Genomic DNA, 25,828 nt, shown 5'->3' with positions numbered 1-25,828 from the left:
TTTGGCCTCTCCATTTTTCAAATTTATACCTGTGTGCCAAGATGGTGTCATTCTTTACAAGCATTTTGGACACTGGATATCCAAAAAACAGACTGGATATTGTAGCTTCTCTTTTTTTCTTAGTATTTCAATATTTATCAATCTAGTACTCATGAGTAACCCTACAATAACAAAACACATGCAATCCAGTCCCACGGGTAATCTTAGAACATCAAACAAACTTGTGCAATACAGTTCTCATGAACAACCAGCCCTACCATAGCAAGCAACTGGGCTCAGTACATTGCTTGTAAACGAACCCAGAATAGCTAACAAATGCGATCAGGCCAATACTCAGAAGCCACTCTACAATATCAAGGAAAGACACCGAGCCCAAGACTTATGAATGACATGACAGTAGCTAACTAATGTGAACAAACTGCTGCTCGGGAGCAGCCTCGGACAGAAATAAAGTTGTGGTGAGAAAACAATTTCAAATATCCAAAGATGGGGGAGAGGGGGAGAAACACCCGAAGTGACTTTAAAAAGAAAGTACTTAAAATGTTTTTAAAGCACCTTGACAGTGCCATTTTAATTACGGAAAGCATGGATAGTTAGCAAACAGTGAGCTTACGTATTTTGTGTATTATCATGTGCCACACTCATTTCAGGGGATTCAGATGGGAAAAGCCAGCACAAATGCCTTTTTATTTTCAAGCAAAAGACTACAACACCATGAAAAACTATAACTGAAAATACACACACACACACACACACACACACACACACACAACTCTGAATACTGTTCTGATGGGGAAAGGCATCCCTTCCACCAGTAATCTCCGTAGGAAAAAGAAGCCACAGGCTTGGGTGCTTTGGGCAGATAATGAAGCTGGAGGAGTCAGCGCTCCACTGATTGTCACATGCAGTGATTAGAGGGGGGTCTTAGGTTAATTTTCACCCTGTCAGGGCTTCTTGTTAAGATGCTGATGGCGTACTGCCTGGTCTAAGTATCAGGGGGTAGCCGTGTCATTGTTTTTGTGGATACAGACTGTGGAGTCCGGTGTACCTTAAAGACCAACAGATTTACTTGGGCATAAGCTTTTGTGGGTAAAAAAAACACTTCTTTAGATGCATCCGAAGAAGTGGGTTTTTTATCCACGAAAGCTTATGCCCAAATAAATTTGTTAGTCTTTAAGGTGCCACCGGACTCCTCGTTGCCTGGTCTACATGTTCCACGGTGATATGTAATGAGCTGTTCTGCAAGTTATGAAGCTGCCTTGGTCATGTGGAAAACAATGGCGCCATACACATATGTCTTTAACTTCAGAAGGTCAATGAACTTAATGCACTAGTGCAATGGGAACATGGCCACATACATACAGACTCCATGGTTGTTAATGGGGACACACCCTGGGCCCTTAAGCACCAAAAGTACAAAGGCCTACCTGTTGAGCTAAAGGAACATCCTTTATCTGGGAGTGTCAGCTCTTAGGGGCACTGTGGCCAGTCACAAGGGGGAGACATGTTTACATGCATTGAGCCTGTGTGATGCAACAGTGTCCCTCCCGTATGTATATTTTCTTCATGAGGCTGTGACAACCTCGTCTCAGCTGGGTACAACAAACATGCTTGACTTGTGGCCACACAGTAGGGTTTTTTTCCACAGCATGATCGTATGTCCCCTACTTCACTGCCTACGTGTATTTGTATTAGTACACTACGAAAACAGATCTGCTATCCTGCAGTGCCTCAGCTGGGATAGAGTGCCTGGGGGACACGCACACTGAGCAGTGCCAGAAGCATATTAGGCCATGCATTTTGGAATGTTCTAATGCACAGAGAATGGAGAGGGAGGAGGAGCAGGGGCACCTGTGCACAGAAAGAATAAAAGATCATATCAAACAGGTAACCACAAGGCAACCACATGCAATCCTAGGCTGGTAGTAAACTTGATGCTGCCATGGTACTAACCCAATACTAATGGCACTTTATGTTTTTGGAGTGGACTTTGTCACTAACTGGTTACAGATTCATGTACAATATAAACTGGACCAAGTGGTTTGGTGAAAGTTATTCTCACTTGCAGGCCTCTTGGAAGTGTTTAGAATGTATAATTCACAGTTCAATCTTTTGCTGTATATGTTGACATTACACGTCCCTCTACACTGCCCTTCCATGACCCATTCTAGATAATCATGGGTAGTTCTACCAGGGGAACAGGTAGTGAGGAGCTGCTTACTTTAGAGAAGTACTCATGACGAAAGTATACAAAGTAATGAATGGTACAAAGCAGATCGATTGATCCCCACTGTTCACCCTTTCTCAGAAAATAAGAATGAGGGGACATTCAATGACACTGAAAAGTGACAGATTCAAAACTGTTAGAAGAAAATATTCCTTCATACAACACACGGTTAGCCTTTGGAACTCATTGCCACAAGATAGCATCAAAGTCAAGAGATTCCAAAAAGGATTCAATATCAATACAGATAACAGGAATATCCAGCCTTACAAGCAATAGATATGAATAAACAAATGCTTTGGAAGGGATATAAATCTTCAAGCTTTGGTACATAAGGTAACTTTAACGAATGGGCTTTAGGAGGAAACCTTCCTTGCGGGCAGATTATTTTACAATGGCCTCTTGCAGAGTTCTTTCTCTGAAGCAGCACATACTGGCCACTATTAGATAGGATTCAGAAGCAGAGAGACCAGTAGTTTGAGCCAGTTCCTACCCGGTCATTAGAGGCAGAATCTGGAGCTCGTTGCTGCTTGGCAGACTCATACTGAAGACAGCTAACCTCAGTAGCTTTCCTGATCCAAGTTGCAAGTTAATTGGATGGATCTACAGATGGAAGTTTTGCATTGTTGGACTTAGCTTTACAGCAGGTGAAGAGGGCTTGGGTCTTTCTTACCTGAGTTGCTGCTGGCTGACCAATGACCACCCAGCCTGGGCACCCCTGGTCACTATGATGAGAGACTGACGCGTTGGAAGCCCACTGGTCTAGGAAGCCTTTGGGGGTATAAACCCCACAGTCTTTGATGCTGGTCATTTGCTCAAACTCCTCACATACCCCATCACCATCATGGAAGTAGCACCTGCTGGGCTCGTCTGCAGTGAGAAATCAAAGAGGAATAATTACTAAGGACTTCCCACACTCACCTGTGTCCCCAGTTGCTTGGGTCACAATAGGCCAGGCAAAGGAAGTGGTAATGCATCCCCCATCCAGGTCCATGTGCCGTAATGGCAGTGGTCATTTAGCAGTGCAAGATGATATGATTTTAAGAAAGCAGAACAAAGAAAGAATGCAGCTCTTCTGCCATATGAAAGTCCCCAGGATACTTCCTAGCCCGTGTCTTCCCTGCATATTTTTACCTGTATCCATTTTTAAAGGGTCTTACTAAAGCTTAGTGCTGAGAAAGAAAATGCACTTACAGGGCCAAATTCTTAGCTGGCAGAACTTCATTGACTTTGATGGAGTTAAGCCAACAGAGAATTGGGTCCACAATGTTTCCCTTTTTTGTTCTTAAATGACACTTGCAAAACGACAAAAACTAAATTCAGTGATGGTCAGCACTGCCAAATGAACAGCCCTAGGGAGAAACTAAAGGCCAAATGTATCTGTTTATTCAGATACAGCGTGGGCAGCGGAAGGGTAAACTTGCCACACACATACCGCCCCAACCGATGTGACTTAGACTTGACCTGGAAGGATCAGAAGCAAGAGGGGACTTAAATCTCTTTATTCATTTATTCTGTGGCTTCTCTAATGAGACCGCCAGCAAAGATGCCCATTAGTGCCAGATTTTTGAGGTTGCGTCTGTGACGCTCACCCAGTAGGAACTGAACGGAGACCAACCCTCTTCTTTTAAACAGACTTCAGACCAGTAATGACTTTCAGTCACTGAAGGCCTCACTGAGAATTAAATCTCTGACCTATCAGTATCCCAGTTTATATCATGTTATCATTGCCAAGCATCCAGTCCCAACATGCTGTTGTATTTTTGTCTGGTAAAGAAGTTACTGCAAAAATGGTAGGAAATTGGCATGAGCGGCTAGTTGGAATGGTGGAAGTGACCCCGGATGAGAATTGAGTCCTTTCTGAAGATAGGTGTCAGAAAATTCAATAGTCACTCAATTTTGAGTCACTTCCAAAATACGAAACCCCCTGTTTATTTTTCCTCATAGTTTACACAATGAAATACCATTGCATGAGCCAGAATAAATCAGTTTATTATAATTCAATTATGTAATGAGTTTCTCTCCCCTCCCCGCACCCACCCCAATGTAAGATTCTAATCCCTTAATATCAGGCCTGGTCAAAAGAGTGGAAGGTAACAAGAAGACAATGAACACTTGCATGCTGCATTCCCTTGCTTCTGACATCTGTGGTCACCTAAAGAAGAACTCCACCATTTCATGCCTCTTCAGCTCTTTTTCTATTTACCTTTCCTTCACATGTGCACTAACGCTTTTAGACATCTCTCTGACATGCCTGGGTAACTCTGGTATCAAGCGGCCAAAGCTGTGCACGGTTTTTGGAAAACGACATCCCAGATTAGGGGAGGATCTGAACAGAAATCTCCAAGAAATATTCAGGTCTGGAAAGATGGTGGTAAATAACCCAAAGAAAAACACCACTTATTCTTTGGAAAAAGGGTTTTATGTTCTCTTATAAAGAGACCGATTTCCTTTAAAAGTACAAGCAACTAAAGACCGCCAAACTTAAAAAACCCCAGACTTTCCCTTATAGACAGACACATGGCAAGTACAGACACTCTGAGGCAGCTTGCTCACGGACACACACTGACTGAGACACACATTTATTGACAAACACATGTACGTGCAAATGCACGCACATACCCGCTCATAGCCCACCAATACTCATCCATGCACACAACCCCCATGCAGGGATAGCCCCACTAACAGAGACATACTCTCCATCCACACATCCATCCTACACATACGCATTTATACACAATCTCCACAAACAGACTGATTTGTCACTATAGGCACTGGAGTAAGCACAGAATTTATATAACCAATGTTCTCCTGTACTGTTTCCAAATGTTCCCTCCTAATGCGATGATAAATGTAATGGGCCTCTGATAACATCATGTGTTTGGGATAAAAGAATACTCAAGACCTGCTCCAATCAGATGACTTAATTCATATTCACATGGAGAGGAAGCTGCCTTCGAATAGCTGTGATCCAGGCCAGTGTGTGATTCTTACAGAGGCTAATTTGTTCCTGATTATGTTTAAGACCCCAATAAATCTGTCTGCTCGGAGTCTGCAAAACCCAAGGGAGGAACAGAATGGAGAGACAGAGATGTCTGAATTAAATGGAGACTGCCCAGATGATTAGCAAACAGCAATGTGGTGTGTGTGTGTGTCCCATCTCCAATTCCAGTCCCAATGAGTCAGTGTGCTCTGCCCTTTATTACCTGTCGGTAACACTGGCTGAATGGCATTACTTATGCGAGCCAATAGAAGATCAGGTGTTCAGTCAATGATGTAAGCTTTGAAAAATGAGGGAGGAAAAGTGGTTTTACAACGGCATTTTGCTTTTTAAGGGAATGTGTTCTTGCCACTAGCAAATCATTCTGAAACATTTAAAGATGTCCTTTTATGGGGGGAATAAATACTGGAAAGTTTCCAACCTCATGGCTCTGAATTTCAATATGCCTCCAAACCTCATCACATAAATACTCTCACATATGAGCGAACCCCAAGAGGCTGAGCTTTCTGACCTCTTTTCAAACTTTGTAGATGCAGAAGGGGTGCACATCAGAATCAAGATGCTAGCCGGTGCCCAAACTAATGTCACATGGGTGACTGAAGGGAAACCAGAGGGACTGATTTTCAGAGGCGCTGAGTAGCTGCAACTCCTGTTGACTTCAGATGGGGCTTTGGGAGCTCAGCACAGCTGAGAATCAGAGCCACAATTTTCATACCGCACTTGGGTAATGTTCTGGTCAGGTCTTCCTGAGACTTCCCTCACTACTTGTGAAAATCTATGGGCTTGACTGTCGTCCCTCCGTGGTGCGCATCCAGCATAACTCCACTCAGTCAATGGAATTATATGGATTCAGAATCAGAAAGAGGAGAAGTGGGCCCTATATTTCACAATAGTCAGGACAATACGAGGTACTCTCAGCAGTAACAAATACATCCAAGCTTTCTTTACCCCATCCTTATCAGCCCCAAACGTCCCCTTCAGCATGGTTCCTGTCCATTCATACATCCACTCTTTCGGGCAATTTTATCACATTCTAAAATAAAGGACTCTTCAACACTGCTCTTGTCCATCATTCTGAGAAATATGGCAAGAGCCTTGGTTGGCCAGAATGTACTGGCATAGCGTGAAAGACTTTACCCAGCTCCAACCACCAAATCTGATTATGTCAGGGACTTCCATTCCTAGTGGAATAGGACAGCAGTTCTTTGTAAGACCCATGGCTGATGTTTCACCGACCTTGGAAGCAATGTTTCCAAAGTCAGAAGGACAGCAAAGACTGGATGTGTGCAAAGTAAGGCAGGGAAGGAAGCAGGACGTGACGCTGAATGCAATCACATTTGGCCAAGCAATAATCTCTTCTCCTGCGAGACAACCGTGATGATAACCTGGTGTTTTTTTAATGGATAGTTCTTTTCCAACAGCCTATTTCACCCTCCAGTCTACCCTGCTAGGCCTCAGTCAAGATCAAGGCCAATTGTGCTACGCCTATATACACATAGGTGAGGGCATGGTCTACAGTTGCATGACCTGACGCTGCAACGAGCTCCATGTGGACACTGTGAAACTCATCACTGGATCAGGACTAAGCTAAAGCACAATTTATGAAGAATCTACAAGCACGGGCCTTTAGGACAGTGGACACTTCCCCTGAATTATTTACAGTGGACTCTTCTTTTTGTTTTATTTATCAGGCACCAAATTAGGTGGAAGGTAGAAGGCACTTGGATAGGAGCTACTGCTCTTACCAGACCCTGTTGTGCACTCCCTCACTGTACAAACCAGGCCAGGATTTAAAGAGACCATGTATGGTGGCAGTAGGCAGCACCCACTATGTTTAACCACTTGAGAGCCAGAGAGAACCTAGACTCTAACTGTGTCTAGAAGCCTCAACAAAAAATCCCCTTTATTTTACTTACATCTGAGTCTGGTCTCCTCCCTAACACAAGGGATACTGCAGGCTCCATCTGCCATTTCCTGACATTCCCTTTCGCTGGATTGGACCCAGATTCCTTTGCACAGTAGGGTTCATCTCACCTCCTGGTACCAGTTGCATTTATAAAAATAGTTTTGCTGTGGTGCTTCTCTCTATTGCTAGTTGCTTGCTCCTTGCACTGTGTCAACTAACGGAGTTGCTTTTCAGTTTGAAATTGTGTCTAATTTTAACTGCTCAACCTGGAAGGGGTCCTGAAGCGGAGCAGCTGCTGACTGTGAGCAAGAGTGACATAAAATAATTAATACAGATGCCAAAATCAAATCAAAATCTGGAACAGCAAAACTGTTGCAGGGGCAGCAGTTGGGAATGGGAGATGGAGTCTCTCTGGACGTTTTGATACAGATGCCCAAAGACCTGAGCTGAACTCTGAAAGAAACCAAAGTAATAATCCAGGCAATCCAAGTTCCCTTCCCCCTAGAAAACCGTCAGTGCAGGCACTGGAATTTTTAAGCCAAACCTTGCCCCTTTTTCTATCTGCTGACAGGTTTGCCCCGGAACAGGACAGTCTCTGAATGGCACATGCAAGCTCTCTGCTAAGCTCTGCGGACCCTGGTGTAGGTGATGTGTCTGAGGAAAGAGGTATGGCAAGACAGCTGTTGCTTTCCAGTGAACCCCAGCTTTAACCAGACTTTGCAACCCACAGCAGCCCTGAGTCTCGTCTCCATCATACAGGGGCTAACATGTTGGGGTGAGGACGGAAAGCCACCTTTAGCATGGGTCCCCAAGCACAGCTCCCCACAGCAGAAAATTCAGCTCTCAGCATCCAGTGTTCCCATTTCTCACTGGGTTCAGAGATAAGGGAAAGTACAAAGCAAGGCAGGTGGTAGAAAACCTTTTTCGGAAGCTGCTAACATTGCTAATATTGTAGTTCACAGAAGGATTGTGGCTACCTGTTCAGGGAGAGGCTAGAGCTTTACTCCAGTGAAACTGATTAAGTTTGGGACACATCAGGAAGCAGACATGCAGGATACAGACTTATCTGTGATGGGCAGCCTTCCACACTGTGGGGAAAAAAATAAGATCTACCCAATTCACGGCACAGAACACATCCTCAGACAAGGCCTTTAATGTCCAAGCAGAATGGTCAAAGTGCTGGGGACAGACACCCAGTGCAGCTTCCTGTTTTCAGCTCAGAATACAGTGATTGGCACCAGAATAGTCTTCTTTTGTACATTAACTACTGTTTTTTTAAAAGTCAGGACAAAAAAGAAGTATTTTTAAGCTCAGCTGTTTATTTAGGGACAGTTCCAACTACAACAACCCTCATGCCTCATAGCTATTCCTCCCCTCTCCCCCCCAAAAAGGGACAAAAATGCACACACATTGTCTCAGAGTAACGGATTCTTGGAACAGAGCGGGCATTAAATCTTAACCCCTAAAGGTCTGTTTGACCCTCCCAGGGAGATGACAATTGGCATACGGGTCTTCCCAATCACCAGAGGAAATATTCAGACCGATTAAGGCCAAATCACGGTCTCTACAAAGTCAGTGGGGAAAAAACAAACAAAACCCATTGACCTACATAAAGCCAGGATTAGACCCACTAGTTAATAATCTGCACTAGATTATTTAATCTGCAGATCTGGCTTCAGAACTCGCATTAACAGATGAGCAGGTATTTGTTCAGAGGCTCCCATATCAAAATAAGAAGTGGTTCCTCTGGCTACCCTTTGAAGGTGGGCACTGGAGGCCAATTTCTGCACCATTCAAATCAATGGGAGTTTTACCATTGACTTCAGTGGGAGCAGGATCAAGCCCTCGGTGAGGAGGCTTGAAATCCAGGATGTCTGTTATCCCTCTCATTCATTTTGACAAAACTGGGGATAGTTACATTTCTTCTGTCAATACAAGGTTTCAGATGAATTTTCCTTTCTGTAAATTTTAACTGAAGAGAGGAAAAATCGTTGACTAGGACACATGGAAACTGCACTGAATAAAGTCACATCTCAGTAACTTGTGGCATTTTTCATCAGTGAAATAAAATGGGTAGATAGACATTCTTGGAAATGAAGTAAATGTGGATGTCACGCTCTACGGGGGAATATTCAGAGGCTTGGAGGAAGGTGACAATCATCTTGGAGCGTCTTCTGAACTGAAAGGTCAAACACAAGGAGTGTGTAGTATTACCCTTTGATCATTCAGCGACTTCCTATAAACTCAGCCTGCCATCCCTGGGCTTCTCCTTTGACCAAGGTGACTAGGATCTTCAGTACAATTTAGTGGCCTTAGCTCAACATAATAACTATGTAATTCATCTGTGTGCCACAGATTGCAGATAAAATGACAACTCACCTGCAGTGAGTGGGACTAAAATCTTGATACTTCACCTCCAAAAACACAAACCTCTGTCATTTGAGCTAAAAGAGATTTTCCATAGTGAGCCAGCAGTAGTAAACTATTTATCTTTTCTGTAAACCAACTACCCACGTACTCATGAGTTCTAATCTTGCTTCCACCTCTCACTCTCTATCTGCTTGGGCAAGTCACTGAAACTCTTTGTGCCTCTATCCGCCCATGAAAAGGGAGTTGATGATACACCATTACTTCAGAGAGGATTAGTGCAGATTCATTAACTGGTTTTTGGAGATCACACTGAAAAGCTAATTGGGTTTCCGGTGGAAGTGGGTGATAGCCACAGGAGAAGGAGATGTTTTGAACATGAACAAAGTTAGCAGTGTGGATCTTTCAGAAGCTTGCCAATTTGCTTTAGAGGCAGGGAAGTAACCTTTGCGAAAAACCAAGTGGCATCATTCACAAAGAAAGTCAAACCACTGGTCTGCATGCTAAAAACTACCCTGTTAATGATGACAGCCCCTGAAAATTGACACTAGTATTATTGCTAACTTGCCAAATGAGTAATTACACACCTTGGAACGTGCAGCCACATGCTCCCAAGGGCTGCAGAAAATGTTGAGCTTCAAAGTATTTACTGGAAGCTGAATATTGGGGTGTGTGTGAATTTTGGCCGAAGAGCTCCAGTTAGCAACATTCATTTCCATTTACTATGAGGTTCTACTACAGACCCACCTTAGTTTGTTAGCAGCAATACTCATTCCCCAAGGTACTTGGGTCCACATTTTGGCCTTAGGACACCACTGCTCTTATGTAGCCTGATCCAGTGAGATACTGAGCGTGTCCTGGAAGGGGCTAAGTGCCCTCCACTCCAGTGGTGCACTCAGCCCCTGGCTGGATTTGTAAAGACCTTTTTACCATTCTCAAAAGAAAAAAAAAAGCACCATTAACTGCTGTACAGGGATGTGGAGTCAGCTGTCAAAACCACATGTTCCTGTGCAGGAGTGGGTGTGTGGGTGATGGTGGGGAGGATGGGAGCTCAGTCTCCTCTGAATACCCACAATGAATATGGATGGTCATCCATCAATTTATTTTAAGCACATTACTTCTCTGTCAAAAAAAAAAAAAGACATATAAAATTAGTTTTATGCCACTCACTTAACATTGCATTTTCCCTAGAGGCTCATGCTCCAAATAGAGATAGCAAGCTCATGAATATTAATTATTTCCCTGAATGCAATACAGTCTCCAGACAATGAGACTGGGGAGAATGCTACACCTAATGTATGGAAAATTGGCGAGGTAAATGATGGATCCTCCACATTTGCAGTTTCCAACTGCAAGGAGAGGCTTTTCCAAACAGGGAAAGACAGACCAGGGCGACAGAGGTAGAATGATAAAGTTGATGCCAAAGCATAAGCTGAAAAGCAGTGATATTAAAACGACATTAGCAACTTAAAAAACACACATCTCTCTGAACGTTTTTCACCTACCGCTGTGCCAAGCAGCCCCGAAAATCACTCTAGCTGAAAGAGATCGGGGATAAAAATTGTCCTCTTTGTTTTCCTGGAGTTTGTTTCCTTTTTGGCATTTGACAGCACGAGGCCCTGATCCAGCAGATGTGTAATGAGGATTTCAGTGGGACCGATCATGTGCTTCAAGTTATGGTCGCACTTCAAAGCTTTGCTGGCCTTGGTGTGCAGTTGGTTTCCTGACTTGTTTACGTGGGCCTTTCTCACCATGATGTGAGGGGGAAGTTAAGTAATAAATGTGATTGTAATAACCCACAAATTGCCAGGCAGACTCAGGGGTAGATGCAGGACCTGACACTCCTTTAAAGACATTTTTTAACTAGTCTTTCAGCCTTTACTATGCTCCTGTCATAATATCTTCTCACAGGTTTCTTTGGTATTCTTTGGTGTCTTTTCCAATATAGCCTTCTCTTTCTTCAGAATGGTAGGAGAATGTGCATCCCACCACTGTACGCCTTTACTCGGGCAAGTAAGGACCAGTTGGATAAGTAAACTTTTATTAAAAGATGCTCATGGAGACTCTCATCTTCAGGCAATTGGTTTGAACCTGGCTCTGGTCCATAGTGACCCCAAATCATTTCCATGCCATGAGGCCTCATTGTCAATGTGAAATGAATCAGGGATCTCCATCCAACTACAGGACAGCTGTATGGGTGTGTGTGTGTTGCAATGGGGCAAAGCTCGGATTTGCTTTTCTCCTGCAGCATGTTGTTAACAGGAGAGGAGAAACTTTCATCCAGGGACCGAATTCCAAACTCCGTGGCGAAAGAACAAGGGCTCCATGAGCAAAAATCCACTAAGCAGAAACTAGTGGATGTGGGCATAGAATAAAATTGGGGCTGGAGAAGGACTAATGACATTGCAGTATCACATTTAAAAGGAAGCACTGCCAGATGCTTTAATTAATTAATTTATTTATTCCACATGTCGCTCTTCAGTTTGGTGTGAGAGCATCTTGCAAGAACTAAATGCTATTAATCTTATCTGTTTTCTTTTCTCGGCTTTCTGTTCTGAGAAGGCCAGGGCAGCCTGACAGTAAAGACCACACAGCTTTCTCCCCCGCCTCTCTCCTTGGTTCACCCCACCCCTCCCATGGCAAAGCAGATTGATCACAGCCTTATCTGATTATAAGGGGGAGGATGAGGGAAAACAAAAACAAAACAAAAAAAGAGAAGCAGCCTAACTGAGTTATAGGCACCAGTGCAAAGCGTCCTGAGAGCTGCTGTGTGCCATGTACACAAAACAAAGTGAACCTGTCAGAGACAAAAATAAAAGGCCCTGATGGCAAGAGATGTAGAGGGAAAGCAGCAGATTTAAGCTTGCTAGTGTTTGCTTGCTTAATTGCATTTCTGCTCTAGCAAAGAAGGTGAGGAGAGTCGTCTCTCCGGAGGTGTGAATGTGCATGCCTGTTAAACCTCCGATCATGGAGACCTCAGAGTATCTTTTGATTCTGAAAAAAGAAAAGGAGTACTTGTGGCACCTTAGAGACTAACAAATCTATTTGAGCATAAGCTTTCGTGAGCTGCAGCTCACTTCATCGAAAGCTTATGCTCAAATAAATTTGTTATCTCTAAGGTGCCACAAGTCTTCCTTTTCTTTTTGCGGATACAGACTAACACGGCTGCTACTCTGAAACTTTTGATTCTGAAATGTTTAGTGATCACTTTGTATAAATTAGGGACCGGATAATGCTTACTGCCAGCCGTATAGCTTACTACTGTGAGTAGACCTGCTGACTTCTACAGAACTGCTCACGGTAAGTAAGCACTATGCCTGGTGGTGTTTGGAAGATCAGACCTTTGCAGTACGGTCTACATTGCTTCTGGGAGTGAACGTTCCAGGCCACGTAGACAAACTCACACTAGCTCCGCTCAAGACAGCATGCTAAAAATAGCAGTGTTGATGCTGTGACCTGGGCCGTGGCTCAGGCTAGCTCTCCTTGTCCAAGTCCTCCCAACCCTCTGTGTCCAAGCTTGGGCGGCTAGCCTTATCTTCTGCCTGTGGCACAATGCCCACACCGCTATTTTAGCATGCTGTAGTATCTTGAGAGGAGCCAGCTTGAGTCTGTCTTGGGAGGCATGCAGTGTAGACATAACCGTAGGCCCCAAAGAATTTAAGCATGTGCCTAAATTCCTCTAAAGGCTTTGGTAAACAGGGGTTGTATGCTTCACTGGTGCTAAAGAGAGCTAAATATTATCACAGTAATGTCAGTATAAAAGTAGTACAATGTGAAATGATTATTTATTATTCTACAGGGCCACAACATGTGCTAGTCTCGTAACATTACAGATCAATTGCACATGTTTCTCTGCCTCTTTTCCATTCCTCAAGCCCTGGGCCCAATCATTCAGTCATTTCTCAAGCAAAAGACCCGACTGAAGTCAAAGAAGAGTTTTGCTTGACTAAATCTGGCAGGATCTGGTTTGATGTTATCAGGCTTTCAAGAAGGGGGCTACCTGCTTTGTTTTTTAGTTATGCATTTTTATTAGTAGTAAAATGTGTTTTAAAAAATAACCCCTTCCCCCACCGCAATGGTTTAGTGGTTTCTAATAAAGTAATGCCTTATTCTGTGTTAAAATATGTCTGTCTGGCTGAAAGACCAGTATTGTGTCTGTCTAGACACTCATCACTGGTAATCCAGAGCCCCTGGAAGCCAACTGGTGTCTTTCCGTAGATCTCAGTGAAGTCGAATCAGGCTCTTATTGAATCCACATATTAATGATTTCACCAACAACTGGGTTCTATTTTGATTTTTTCTAAAACTAGGACCTATGCAAAACACCGGCTTTACCTCTGCTCCTGCCTATGAAAAATGAACAGCTTTACGCTGCTCTGAAAACTAAGTACATTTTCACAACCCCCCTGCTGAAAAAAAAAAAATCCATCCTAAAACACCACCAAACACAGAAGACAGACTGAAAATACTTCAATCTGCAAAAATGGGATTTGCACTGTATTTATTTTGACTTTTTGTCCATCGTGTTAGAGGACACGGATGTTGCGCACTCACACGCAGCTCTGCTCTGATTCCTTGAGATGAGCTATGTGCCTGGGATAAAAAAAACCCAACACCCACCACCAAACCTGTTGGAACTAAACCTTTTCGGAGCTCCTAAAAGGTTTGGATAAGAATTGTTTCACTTCCAGTTTGAACGGGTAGTGTCAAAATACCAAGCTTGAGGCCCTGGTTCAGCAAGGTACTTTAACCTGTGCAGAAATGTAAGTATGTTCAACTTTAAGCCCAGGTGTATTTTCATTGACTTCAATGGGCTATTCGTGTGCTTAAAGGTACGCATACACCCAAGTATTGCTGAATCAGTGCCTTGGATCCTTAGGTGTAGGTTGCTATATCAAAATCTTAAGTAGATTAAATAGACTGTGGTTAGATAGATTGCTCTCTCAGTCCATCCAGACGGGACCAGCTATGGAACTGCATAACATCACCTGAGCACATCCGTTCTCTTGTGATCTGCAGCCTGATTCTGCAGATTCAAGAAGTCTAGATAGGTCAAAAGAGCATCAAAACCAAATGCTCACAGAGGCTCGTCCCCAGCCTAGGCCATAACGTGATTCCTTGTGCCGTATGTCTACACATACTGTGCTGTAGTGGTGCAGCTGCATCACGGCAGCATATCTGGTGAAGACGCTCTATGCTGATGGGAGAAAGCTCTCCCATCAGCATAATAAAACCATCTCTGTGAGTGGCGGCAGCTATGTGGCGGGAGCTCTCACGCAGACATAAGTGCCAGTGTGGACAGTGCTATGTCGGGGTAACTTATGTCACTCAGAGAGGGGGGGAAGATTATTCACACTCCTGAGCAACATAAGTTACACCACCATGAACTGTAGTGTAGACCTAGCCTTACACAGAAGCTGCAGTGTAGATGGGCCCTCAGTTGCCCTTCTCTGCCCCCTCTTCGCCTCAAGGATTTAATAAATATGTTAAGCTCACAACTGCAACCCTGCAGTCCCCAGAGAGCTGCAACATCTTCTGGCCATTGTGTTTACATTTCCTGCTAATCAGGGCAAACCAGGCTTGCAAACAAAATCTGATTAAGTAGTTTTCACCTCTGAAAAAAGGGGATTAGCTGGTCCTTTGATCCTCAGATATTGATTTGCATCTCAAAGCAGGTGTGACCTCAGCTAGGGCTGCTTCTGTTCCAAGTTTCCCTTCCCCTGACACTCTTTCCTCTGTTTACCAGAAGGGATCAGTTCATATCCTCACATCAAGCCTGATCCAAAACCTATTGCAGGGGGTGAAAAGCCACCCACTGACTTCAATAGGCTTGGGATCAGGCCCTAACACAGCTGAAAGTCCAAGCCAGTTACAAAACCACCAGAATCAATTTTCCATCCAAATGACTAGAAACTGGGAAGGGACACACGCCTGTCAATCCCACAAATCCCACCTTTTCCCTTGCATCTAGGGCGACCCATCGGCAGGTCGCTGAGGTTGCTGTTTATTTTTTACTTGCACCACGCACAGAGGCGCTGCCCACTCTGGGTGGAAGGGGCTCTGGACCAGACTTACCAAGGCAATTAAAGGATAGCTCCTGCTGACAAAAGAGGGAGCAGCCATCGCCGTTGATCTTATTCATGTCATCACATTCTTCCCCCAAATCTCTGCAGGCAGGAGACAAAACGAGGGATCAGATGGAAAACAGCTGCATTTCTCAGACCTCTCTCAGTTCCTGTCTCATAACCTGGAGATGCTTAATTCAGTGCTGTGCTGGCCCTCAAAACATCTGTTCTCTCTCCTCCATCTCCCAGCTTTGACAATTCCAGGGTACAAGGTTTCCCCTCCAGTTCCCTCGCAGGTAGGTGGCACTATTGCTTCCGGGCTAAGACATGAGCACTTTCCTTTATGGCTGCTGCTGCTGGCTCAGCAGATGGGGGAAAGACAGCAGCTATGGGATCAGAGGAGAGCCTGGAAGGGCAGGAATTCTGGAAGCTCTTCATGCTCTGTCTGAAAGGGCCAGATTGTGGCTCCAGCAATGCGCCCACACAGGGGGATTAGGAGGTGTAAGTGCCTTCCATGTGCTCAGATTTCAGGTAGCTGCATGGGATGGAGAGCACTTGGCCGATAGTGGATGGAGTCCTGGCTTTGCCCCCACAACCCACCAGCCAGTGCCGTTAAGCCCGCACAGAGGGGGAAGCAACTTGAACCACAAAAAGAATGGGCGTGGGTGACTCTCTCCCCCCACAAACCCCACAGGAGCAAATGTGGCAAGGAAGGACCAGACTTTGCCACAGTCTGGTTCCGGGTCTGCTCTTGGGGCCATGCCACTATGTGCTACCCCTTACTCAAGCCATGTGGCAAAGCCACAACGGATGTCTAAAGCATTTGCAGCATAATGGCATGAGAAGTGGTACACAAAGTACAACCGATACCTCTATCTTTCTCCTCCCAGCTGCCCCAGATGTGTCAATGGCTTGGTTATTTTAATTTGAATGCATTGGCTTTAGGGCCCGATATTGCAAACATGCTTGAGACCATAAGTAGTCCCATTGTTTTGACAGGAAGCTCTGCTTCCCATGAACAGTGTTTGCAGGACTGGACCTGCGTTTGTTGTTAATTTTGTTGTTAATTAATTACATTTTGTTAAAGTGCCTGGAGACTTTTGAGCAGGTCCCATTCACGCTATAAAAACAATACAGTAAAAATAAACTACAATTGTTCATAATTATTTTTATTATTAGTGGTCTGTCGATCAGCAGGCAAGGAGAGGGAGGAGTTGATTGAGAACCTGCAATGACTAACACTCTCCCTTGGAGCCCAAATCTGTCACCTCCAAATGCATCCCAGCTCCAGCGGCCTGCAGAGCAACCTTGCCCTGAGGTTGCCCTGGAAACCTGGCCTCCCATGTGCCAGCTGTCCATCAACCGCCAGCCTGCCTGGGACTTCTCACTTAATGACAGCACCAAAGATGTTGTGAACATTTCTTTTTTTGTCAGCAATTAACACTAAGAAATTTATATATATATATGTGTGTGTGTGTGTGTGTGTGTGTGTGTGTGTGTAAATAAAGGTGTCAGGACAGCAGGACCAAACTAAGTTCCAATTAAATGTTATCATCTTGATAATAATCAGAGACGTCGGTCCTTGTCTCTCTACTTCTGAGAGTCAGCCTAGGCTATGGAGACATCAGGTGATCAAAGACAAAAGCTGTAGTGATTATGTATGAGAGGCAGTAATTTCCTTTCTAGCCCCAATCTCTGGATCAATGGAAGCAGCACAGCTGTATCTATTTGCTTACTCCACACTTACTTTTGGATAATCCCATCTCCACAGTATCCACTTCCATGAGTATATACAGTCATGGGGGAGGGTTCACTCTCCTCTGTCCCAGAAATAACGGCAACCTGGTACGTGTACACGATGCTGTCACTCAACTCCCTACAATGCAAGAAAGGAAACAGTATGTGAGCAGCACAATACAGTCAGTAATACAGGTCAGAGAAGGGGCTGCTGAAAAGCAGCTAGGCTTCTCAGAAAACATCCTTAATTCAATCAGGCTCCTAGAACATTCCTGAGTCACTTGATTGGGATTACATGGGACTAGTTTTCAGAAAGGCACCCTCCTTTTTTGTGGGAGTAATCTGTGCCCAGATTCTTCCACGTTCAATTCGAGAGCAAGTGCAAATCTGAGTAGCGGCAGCTCTTAACTGCAGGTACAAATCCAGGAGTGAAATAGCCTGCTCCCCAGATTTGCCCCAACATCTGATTTTGTGGGTACAAAAATGTGGGTGCATTTTGCGGATGTAAATGATTACGGATAATTCTGCCTGTGCTCTGCTAACCAAGAAAGGCACAAAATCATTTGTGAGCTAACAGTTCAGGCAGCTGTAATAACCACAGAGTCACTGCAGAAAAGTGAATGTGCCACTCTTTGTGAGCTTGAACCTCCCCAAAAACAGTTCACACAGGTTCTGCTCTTGAGCACACATGCAATTCCTACTGATAGCTGAATGCACATACATTTGAGAGCAAAGTGCAGCCAATGTGTGTATGTATCTTCTCTGTGTGCACACATTCGCATGGGTAAGCAAACTGAAAATACATTCAGCAAAGGAAAATTTTGCTATAATAGAAATTCCATAGGAAAACAATGAGTTACAAAGTTCATGTTTGTTTAACTATGGGATGGGAAATTGGTCCTAGAGTGTCATAACAGAGGGACTGGCACTACATTAAGCATGGGGTGAGGATTATGTTTATGAGTTAATGGGCTGCAGAGGACTGGGTTTGTGCGTGAATATGACCTGGAAGACTGGAAAGGAAACTTCATACGGAGGAAGGACTGAGTGTGCATAATTATGTGGTCAACGACTGAATGCACGAGTTAATACAGGGAGAGTGTTCTGTGTATGTCAGGGAAGAATGACTGCTGGGCTGGTTTGTCTTAGTGTGCTTTGGCTTAATCCAGCCACCAGTTACACAATGAGGTGGGAGAGTTTTCCAACTGCAATCTGCTACCCATGTGATCCGACAACAGATGGCTCCCATCACAGCAAGTGATTCTTACAGTTTAGCTATAGGGATGGAGGCAGAAAGGACATTTCTCTACTGAAACACTTCCTGGACCTCTTTGCTAACTGTGGAGGACTAGGAAATATATAACCATGCCTCAGGCACAGAAAGATTAAGTAGTTTGCCTAAGGCCACAGAGGAAAATGGAGGCTAAACCAGGAACTGAACACAGGTCTTCTAGTGCCCAGAACTGTGCCTTAACCACAAAACCAATCTTCTTCCCGATTTCCATCGCTCCGGCCCTTTCAGAAGGTTCTTCTGTGCATACTACTGCTAGCAAATTTAAGAAGCCTCCCTACCTTAATAATCCACCACAGAGAAGAAATTTCAGTCTGTCAGATACCTCTGTGGTCTAAGGTAGATTGAGCACTTCCAATTAAAGGAAGGCTAGATTAGAGTGACCCACAGAGGATGGGAAATGGGAGAGAGGGCAGCTCCAAGTGACCCTTCCAATTGGATGCAACAGGTAGACGCTGGTTACAGATGTTCCTGAGGTGGAGCAACACCTGGGCTACAAACTCTAAGACTATGTCTACACTATGGAGACTGCATAGCCCCTTAGTGTAGATGCAGCATACACCAAGAGGAGGAGTATTTCTGCCAGCGTAAGAACACCACTGCCCTGAACGACATTAGCTATGCTGACAGAAGCCCTCTTCTGTGGCATAGCTGCGTCTACATTGAGGTTTTTTGTTGGCATAACAATGTTAATGGGTGTGTGTTTTCACTCCCCAACTGACATTGCTATGCCGATATATGTTTTAAAGTGTAGCTCTGGCGTTTTAAGCTCACGTGACTTAGGGTTTGCAGCACTAACCATGCCAAATGCTTTGCAATTAATGGCAAATCGCCTACTCAGTTTGGCTTACCAAAAGTGGCCTTTCAGAATCTCCCACTTGGGACTTAAGTTACATTAACTCATCCACTGCTGTTTGTCACAAGCTGTGTGTGGTTACTTAATGCTCTGGCATTCCTTTAGAGTGCCAAACTTGGAGAGAAACATGAGTGTTTTAAAGTGGATAAGCCTAGTATGTCGGGCAGTAATATGCAAAGCCATGGTGATAAGCACAGTGTACACATGGAAAAACAGATAGATTAACAAAAGAATGAGCGAAAAATGCCATTGCATTTTCTTCCATGTGTCAGGTACATTAATGAGCACTCAAGTGGATATTAGAGTTTGTGTATCTGGAGTTGTCAACAAGACAAGCTTTTTGGGGGGCACTGATATAAGCAAGATTTTGACCATTTATTTTTCCATCTGCCTTCCCACTGACCCGATGGGACAGTAATAATGATAATGCACACTTTCCACTCCTCCGTCAATCGGTTCTGATGCATGGCTGTTTCACATGATGGTACTTAAGGAGTTGAAGCTGAAGAGCATCTTTAATATTAAGGATACGAGCAACTGCTCTTTCAAATTTATACATATGGTCTTTTAATGACCTTTTCCAGAACTGAGTAAAGGGTATTGATCACTCTGGCTTCCGCTCGGGGGAGGCACTATTACTGAAAAGCATTGACTCAATTCCTCGGTTTAGAGGAGGAATTAGAATACACCATGTGAAATACCACAAGGGCTGCTTTTCCTCTCTCCAGCAGCAAGGGAGATATTTGGATATTGAGATATTGGGGTCTTCTATTTCTTTTTCTCTTTCTATTGGGGAGGGTGAGCAGCTGAGTTTTTTTTTCCCCCCTGTGTCTCTGAGAAGTGACCTTGTCAGCCACGTTTCCTGTTTTGGTTTCAGCCAGTGTTCCTATAACATTCAAAGGGCTCCACAGTGCCACCCGGATGCTGGGGCGGAGCTCCCTCCCCAAGTAGTGGTGAGATAATAGGGCCCTATCAAATTCACAGTCCATTTTGGTCCATTTCAGGGTCATAGGATTTTTAAAATGGTAAATTTCACGATTTCAGCTATTTAAATCTGAAAATTCATGGTGTTGTAATTGTAGGGGTCCTGACCCCAAAAGGAATTGTGGGCTGGTCGCAAGATTATTGTAGGGGAGGGTTGCGGTACTGCTACCCTTACTTCTGTGCTGCCTACAGAGCTGGGCAGCTGGAGAGTTGCGGCCGCTGGCCGGGAGCCCAGCTCTGAAGGCAGAGCTGCAGCCAGCAGCAGTGCAGAAGTAAGGGTGGCACGGTTTTGTGGGTACAAAAATGTGGGTGCATTTTGCAGATGTAAATGATGAAGGATAATTCTGCCTGTGCTCTGCTAACTATGCCACCCTTACTTCTGCACTGCTGCTGGCTGCAGCTTTGCCTTCAGAGCTGGGCTCCCAGCCAGCAGCCGCAACTCTCCAGCTGCCCAGCTCTGTAGGCAGCACAGAAGTAAGGGTAGCAGTACCGCAACCCTCCCCTACAATAACCTTGCGACCAGCCCACAATTCCTTTCTGGGTCAGGACCCCCAATTTGAGAAATGCAGATCTTCCCCATGAAATCTGTATAGCATAGGGAAAAAGCACACAAAAGTCCAGATTTCGTGGGGGAAGACCGGATGTCACGCCCATGACATGTTTTTAATGGCCATGAATTCGGTAGAGCCCTAGACATAAGGGACTGTGGATTTTAGAGTTGCAGTGCACACCCCCCTGAATGCTTGCAGGTGTGCAGGAGCTGGGTTGCACCCTAGGCATGCCCGGGTATGCCCCTGTTAGGGTACTCGGCACCTTTGGCCAAACGAGCTGCCCCTCCTACTCTGCAAGTGAAATCAGCTCCTTTCTAGATGTCTCCTGTTTGGTACATTGGGGGAAAGCAGCTCCCTGCACCCTTTCTTCCCACTGCAAGGGCCAGTGTGTTTTTAGTAGCATAAGTGATAGATAGATAGATTAGATTTTTAATGATAAAATTCCCCCTTTGTCATGAAATTGAACATCTTCTTAGAGACCATCCCAGCTTCTGCCCCTAGAGAGCATGATTTCCGTAAAATAATGAATGCTGCAAGGAAGGCTAGCCAGGTGCTCCTATCATGTAAGGAGAAGGTTGAGAGCCACTGCCACGCAAATGTCTTGAGTACCTGCAGCCAAATTATGGCTGCCTCCAGCAAGGGTGCGTGGGAGGGGTGAAGGAAATCTCTGTATCCTCAACACCTTCAGTGTTCCCAAGAAGGCCCAGGCCCTATTTGTTCCTAAATGGGGATGTGGTTCACCAAAAGTTTGGGTCCTGCTCCCCCTAAGACTTTGTTCTCTGAACAGACTCTCTCCTTCAGCCCTCCTCTCGCCCCAGAACCAGCCCCTCCTTCCACAGGTCCCAGCTGAATCCTTGCTTTCCTCCAGCACCTTTGCCCTTGTTTTTCTTCCTTAGTGATGAAGCCTAGTCCAGCAAAGCAAGAAACCAGATGGCAGCTACAAGCTGTGGCCTTGACTTTCTCTGGCTGCTATACCTTGGACCAACTGCTTGAGGGTGGGCCAACCATGGTCACAAAGCCTGAATCCTGAGCAGCTGAAGATCTTGCCTTATTCCACCTCAGTTCTCCACAGTCATAGAGCTGCCAAGTATTTTGCCATTTTAATTAGCTCACCGGTGTGGACCCACAGGGGGAGGGAGTCCCTCTCCCAAAGAGCTGACCTTCTAAATAGGCAAGAAAGATAAGGTGATGGGAGGAAAAACAGCGACACAGAGAGAAGTGCTTTGCCCAAGTTCACATGCTATTTCAAACCCATATTTAGGCACCAAAATAAGAGGCCTTAATTAAGTTAATGGGAGCTGAGGGAGCTCTGTAGCTCAGAGATGATGCTCCATGGGATTGGTCCTGAGCTCAGGGCAAGAAATGAGGGTCAATAAAGTAGCTGAGAATCAACTACCTCTTTTTCTGCGGTCAAGCGTGCTCCTGGATTACTGAGAGCTGCCCCATCCTTTCTTCGAATCTGCTTGAAGCTAGGGTCCTTAGACTTTACTTCCGCTGCAAGGGGAAGAGCACCTAGGAAGTGTCACTGTAGCTTTTCATGTTCCCATAGCCTATGGTGCTTACAAAAGCTCTTACTATAACAGATGGCCCCAGGGGAGAGGGTCACTTTAGGACATATTGATCACACTTGTTATTGACTATACAAACAGAGCTGCTTTCCCCTCTTCCGTAATCTCTCTCTCTCTCTCTCTCTCTCTTTTAAATAAAAATGGCATGAGAGTGATGGTAGAAGACAATGAAGAGAATTCCTGTCTGATTTTGAAACTGGGAGGGGATGTGTGGAATTTTGTAAACAAAAGAAGGACGTCAAAAATCTCGAGTTCTTGCACTTGTCTATTATTTCAGCTGCCGTCAGATCTTTTGCTGTTTGCATAAGCCAAGCGACATGGCAGATGCAAGGGCCTCAAAACAACCCTCCCACCTGTCTCTTTGGCACAAAGTTGATTTAGAAGAAACGATCGCCCAGGAGGCTGCCGCTGAGATTCTTCTCTCTCTACGGAAGATAGGCTAGGCTATGATGGGAGGATTGGGCTTATGTGCCATCCTCGGGCTTTTACTGTTCACCAGGGAGAACAAAACAAATTAGTGGCGGGATTAAATAAACCTGACAGGCCCTGGGCTGTGTTCCCTCTGGAGCAAAGGCTGGAGATGCCAGGATGGATTTTACCTTGTCCCTCTGCCTGAAACTCAAATTAAACCTGAACAGATGGAGAGTTTCACAAAATGGCAAGGATGAATACTGGCTAAGTTTGGGCTGAGATTCGCCCAGGAGTAGCCTTATTATTTATTTATTATTAGTAGTAACGTTATTATTACAGTAGCATCAAGAGGCCCCAGCAAAGATCAGGGCTGGGTGCTGCACAGACAGAGCGAAAAACAGTCCCTGCCGGGGAGAGTTTATAATTGAAATAGACAAGAGATACAAAGGTTAAGTTGGGAAACAGAGGCACCGAGATGTGAGGTGACATGCCCAAGGTCACAGAACAGCTCAGTGGCAAAATGAGGCATAGAATCCTGTCTCCTGAGTCCCAGCTAAGTGCCCTATCCACACTGCCTTTCCTGTCCCCAACCTATAATGTGCAGCATGCACTTGCTACGGAACCAGACGGGTCTCCTTAGTAATTACCCTAGAGGTTATGGGGTGCTGTGTTCCACAGAAAGCCAGTTTGGAAGTGAGAATAGGGAGCAGGAAGGAGAGATGGAGGGGTACAGACTGCTTCCCCACCCTAAAGTCTCTAAGTACTGGGGGAAGCCAAAACCATGTAAAGCATCTTTCATCCTCACTCCTGCAATGAACCAGTTTAGGAAGCAGAACAGTCACACACACACATACACACACACCCCTCCGAGGTCTCGGGGAAACTCAGGAGGGATAGACAGGTCACACAGGACCCTCAATACAGCAAACATACGTTGGCTGGAGAGGGTCCCAGAGTCCGTGGGATTCCTCCTGGAAGAGCAGTGGGAGGAGGACTAGGGGTTGTTTGCAACCTGATCATCCTCAACTGATGTTTATAAACCACTCACGAACATGGGCAGACGTTTGCAAATACCAAAGTACCCAACTGCACCAGCCCTGCATCTTTGGGGAAAGTCCTGCCAAGCCCTACCAGCTACCTCATCTCCTACCGGCTTGCACAACGTGTGAGGTTTATGCATCAGAGGCAGTTTGTGCAGAACCATATGCCACTTCTGAAATTTAGGTAGTTGCCATTTCAAAAAAAGAGTCCTCACTTATTCCATTCCCCAGCCTGATTGTTTCTCTGCACCATTCCTTCCAAATGGCTAAGAACTTCAAAGTCTTCCCCAGCAAACTGCCTGATCAACTCGGACCTTTTGGACATGGAAATGTTATATCTTTACCAGTCCTACCTCCTGTCTCCAAAGACTGTGTTCCAATCTCCCCTCCCATGGTCACACTTACACAGGCAGAGTTCAATTTGGCTGACACTCCCCTCAGACCCCACACAAGTGGATATACAAACAAACTTCAAGTGGATTTTTGTCTAACCTGATAGACATTAATTAGTCTAATCCATTTGCCTTTTATTCTATTCCTGGGCACCTTGCTGTGAACTCCATCAATCAAAGTTTGGGTCCAGATCCCCAACTGGCATAAAGTGTCATAATTCCATTGAAGTCTACAGCATTCTGCCCATTTCTGCCAGCTATGGATCTGGCCCTTGGATTCTAACTTGTTTGCCCATTTGACATGGACAGTGGTTTTCCATGCAGTATATAAGAGATGCACATGTCCTGCTCATCAGCTCAGCAGTTGGTATTAACCATAGCCGGAGGAAATAACAAGTATGCCTCAAGTTTTCATCTCAGCTGAGTGCTTTGTGTAGCATATTTTGTATTACCAAGTGGTTCTAGCAACCCAGAGTCTGACCTTTCCATTGAGTTCAACAGAAACTAGACCAGACCCTCAGCCAACTCTTTTCTAACTCTGTCTTGGCAAGCTAGTTCTAGTACCACATCAATATCGACATCTTACCCACTACCACAATGCTAGGGAGCCTACACATCTCATCTATGATGTCCCAGATATTAATGATAAAGCAATGATCAAATAAATTAGAATTTGCACGTAACGTGCTTTTGTATACCACTGGCAACAATGACACCCGTGAATACAAGATTAAAATACACACCTATGGTACAGTTTCTACTGTCAATTACACTGGCATCAATCTGGAGTAACTCCACTTATGTCAGTAACCTTACTCCAGATTTACACTGGTGTAACAAAAAAAGAGTATGAGACGAGTCCAATTTCCAACCTAGGTTAAAATGTCCATTCTATACTTGGTGCTCAGATCAGCACATAGGTTCCCATAATAGGTAACTGGTGCTGTTCTGAGAGGTCAAAATGCAGAAACGCACACGTTAATATAGCAACCTAACTCTGAAAATTGAGCCCCATGTATTTTTCTAGCAGATAACTTGGACATTAAACTACTGAAAAATTTTCCTTTAAATAGATCATTTTCTTCCTTCATGCAAATGCATGACGTTTTAAAGTAGCAAACATATATATGCAACTGATTAACTCCAGCAGACTTTGATATAATCATACAAATATTTGCCCTGGTACCAATTGAAAACAGTAGCAAATTTAATAGAAAACAAAGTTTGCAGCCAAGGTCGCAAAGATATTTCTTGTTTGTGTTTGAAAACAAACTTTTTAACACTGATGGACAATTTTTAAGTTTCTTGGTTAAACAAAATAAGATTTTTTCTTTAGAAGGATGACAAGCTCCTTCTGAAGCTTCTTAATGGGATCAAGTTACAAATTCCACGATAAAGTAACTATTAGAGGTCCACAGTCTTAAATGGGAGTTTG

General features: G+C 44.6%; 1 protein-coding gene across 3 annotated transcripts in view; it reads right to left on the bottom strand.

The window, feature by feature from the left end:
• The window catches only part of PAPPA (pappalysin 1), a 228,169-nt gene that overhangs the window by 94,335 nt on the left and 108,006 nt on the right, over nucleotides 1–25,828 (bottom strand). For all 3 annotated transcript variants that reach the window (XM_073313934.2, XM_073313935.2, XM_073313938.1), the window contains 3 exons: nucleotides 17,311–17,439; nucleotides 15,574–15,665; nucleotides 2,898–3,094 (listed from right to left, as the gene is read on the bottom strand). In XM_073313934.2, the coding sequence (XP_073170035.1) occupies nucleotides 2,898–3,094; nucleotides 15,574–15,665; nucleotides 17,311–17,439 (418 nt within the window). The remainder of the gene's footprint in view (nucleotides 1–2,897; nucleotides 3,095–15,573; nucleotides 15,666–17,310; nucleotides 17,440–25,828) is intronic.

This window comes from Lepidochelys kempii, chromosome 16 (assembly GCF_965140285.1).
Source record: "Lepidochelys kempii isolate rLepKem1 chromosome 16, rLepKem1.hap1, whole genome shotgun sequence".
Taxonomy (NCBI): domain Eukaryota; kingdom Metazoa; phylum Chordata; order Testudines; family Cheloniidae; genus Lepidochelys; species Lepidochelys kempii.
The sequence above is the reverse complement of the archived record's forward strand: the minus strand, read 5'-3'. Positions and strand labels throughout refer to the sequence as shown.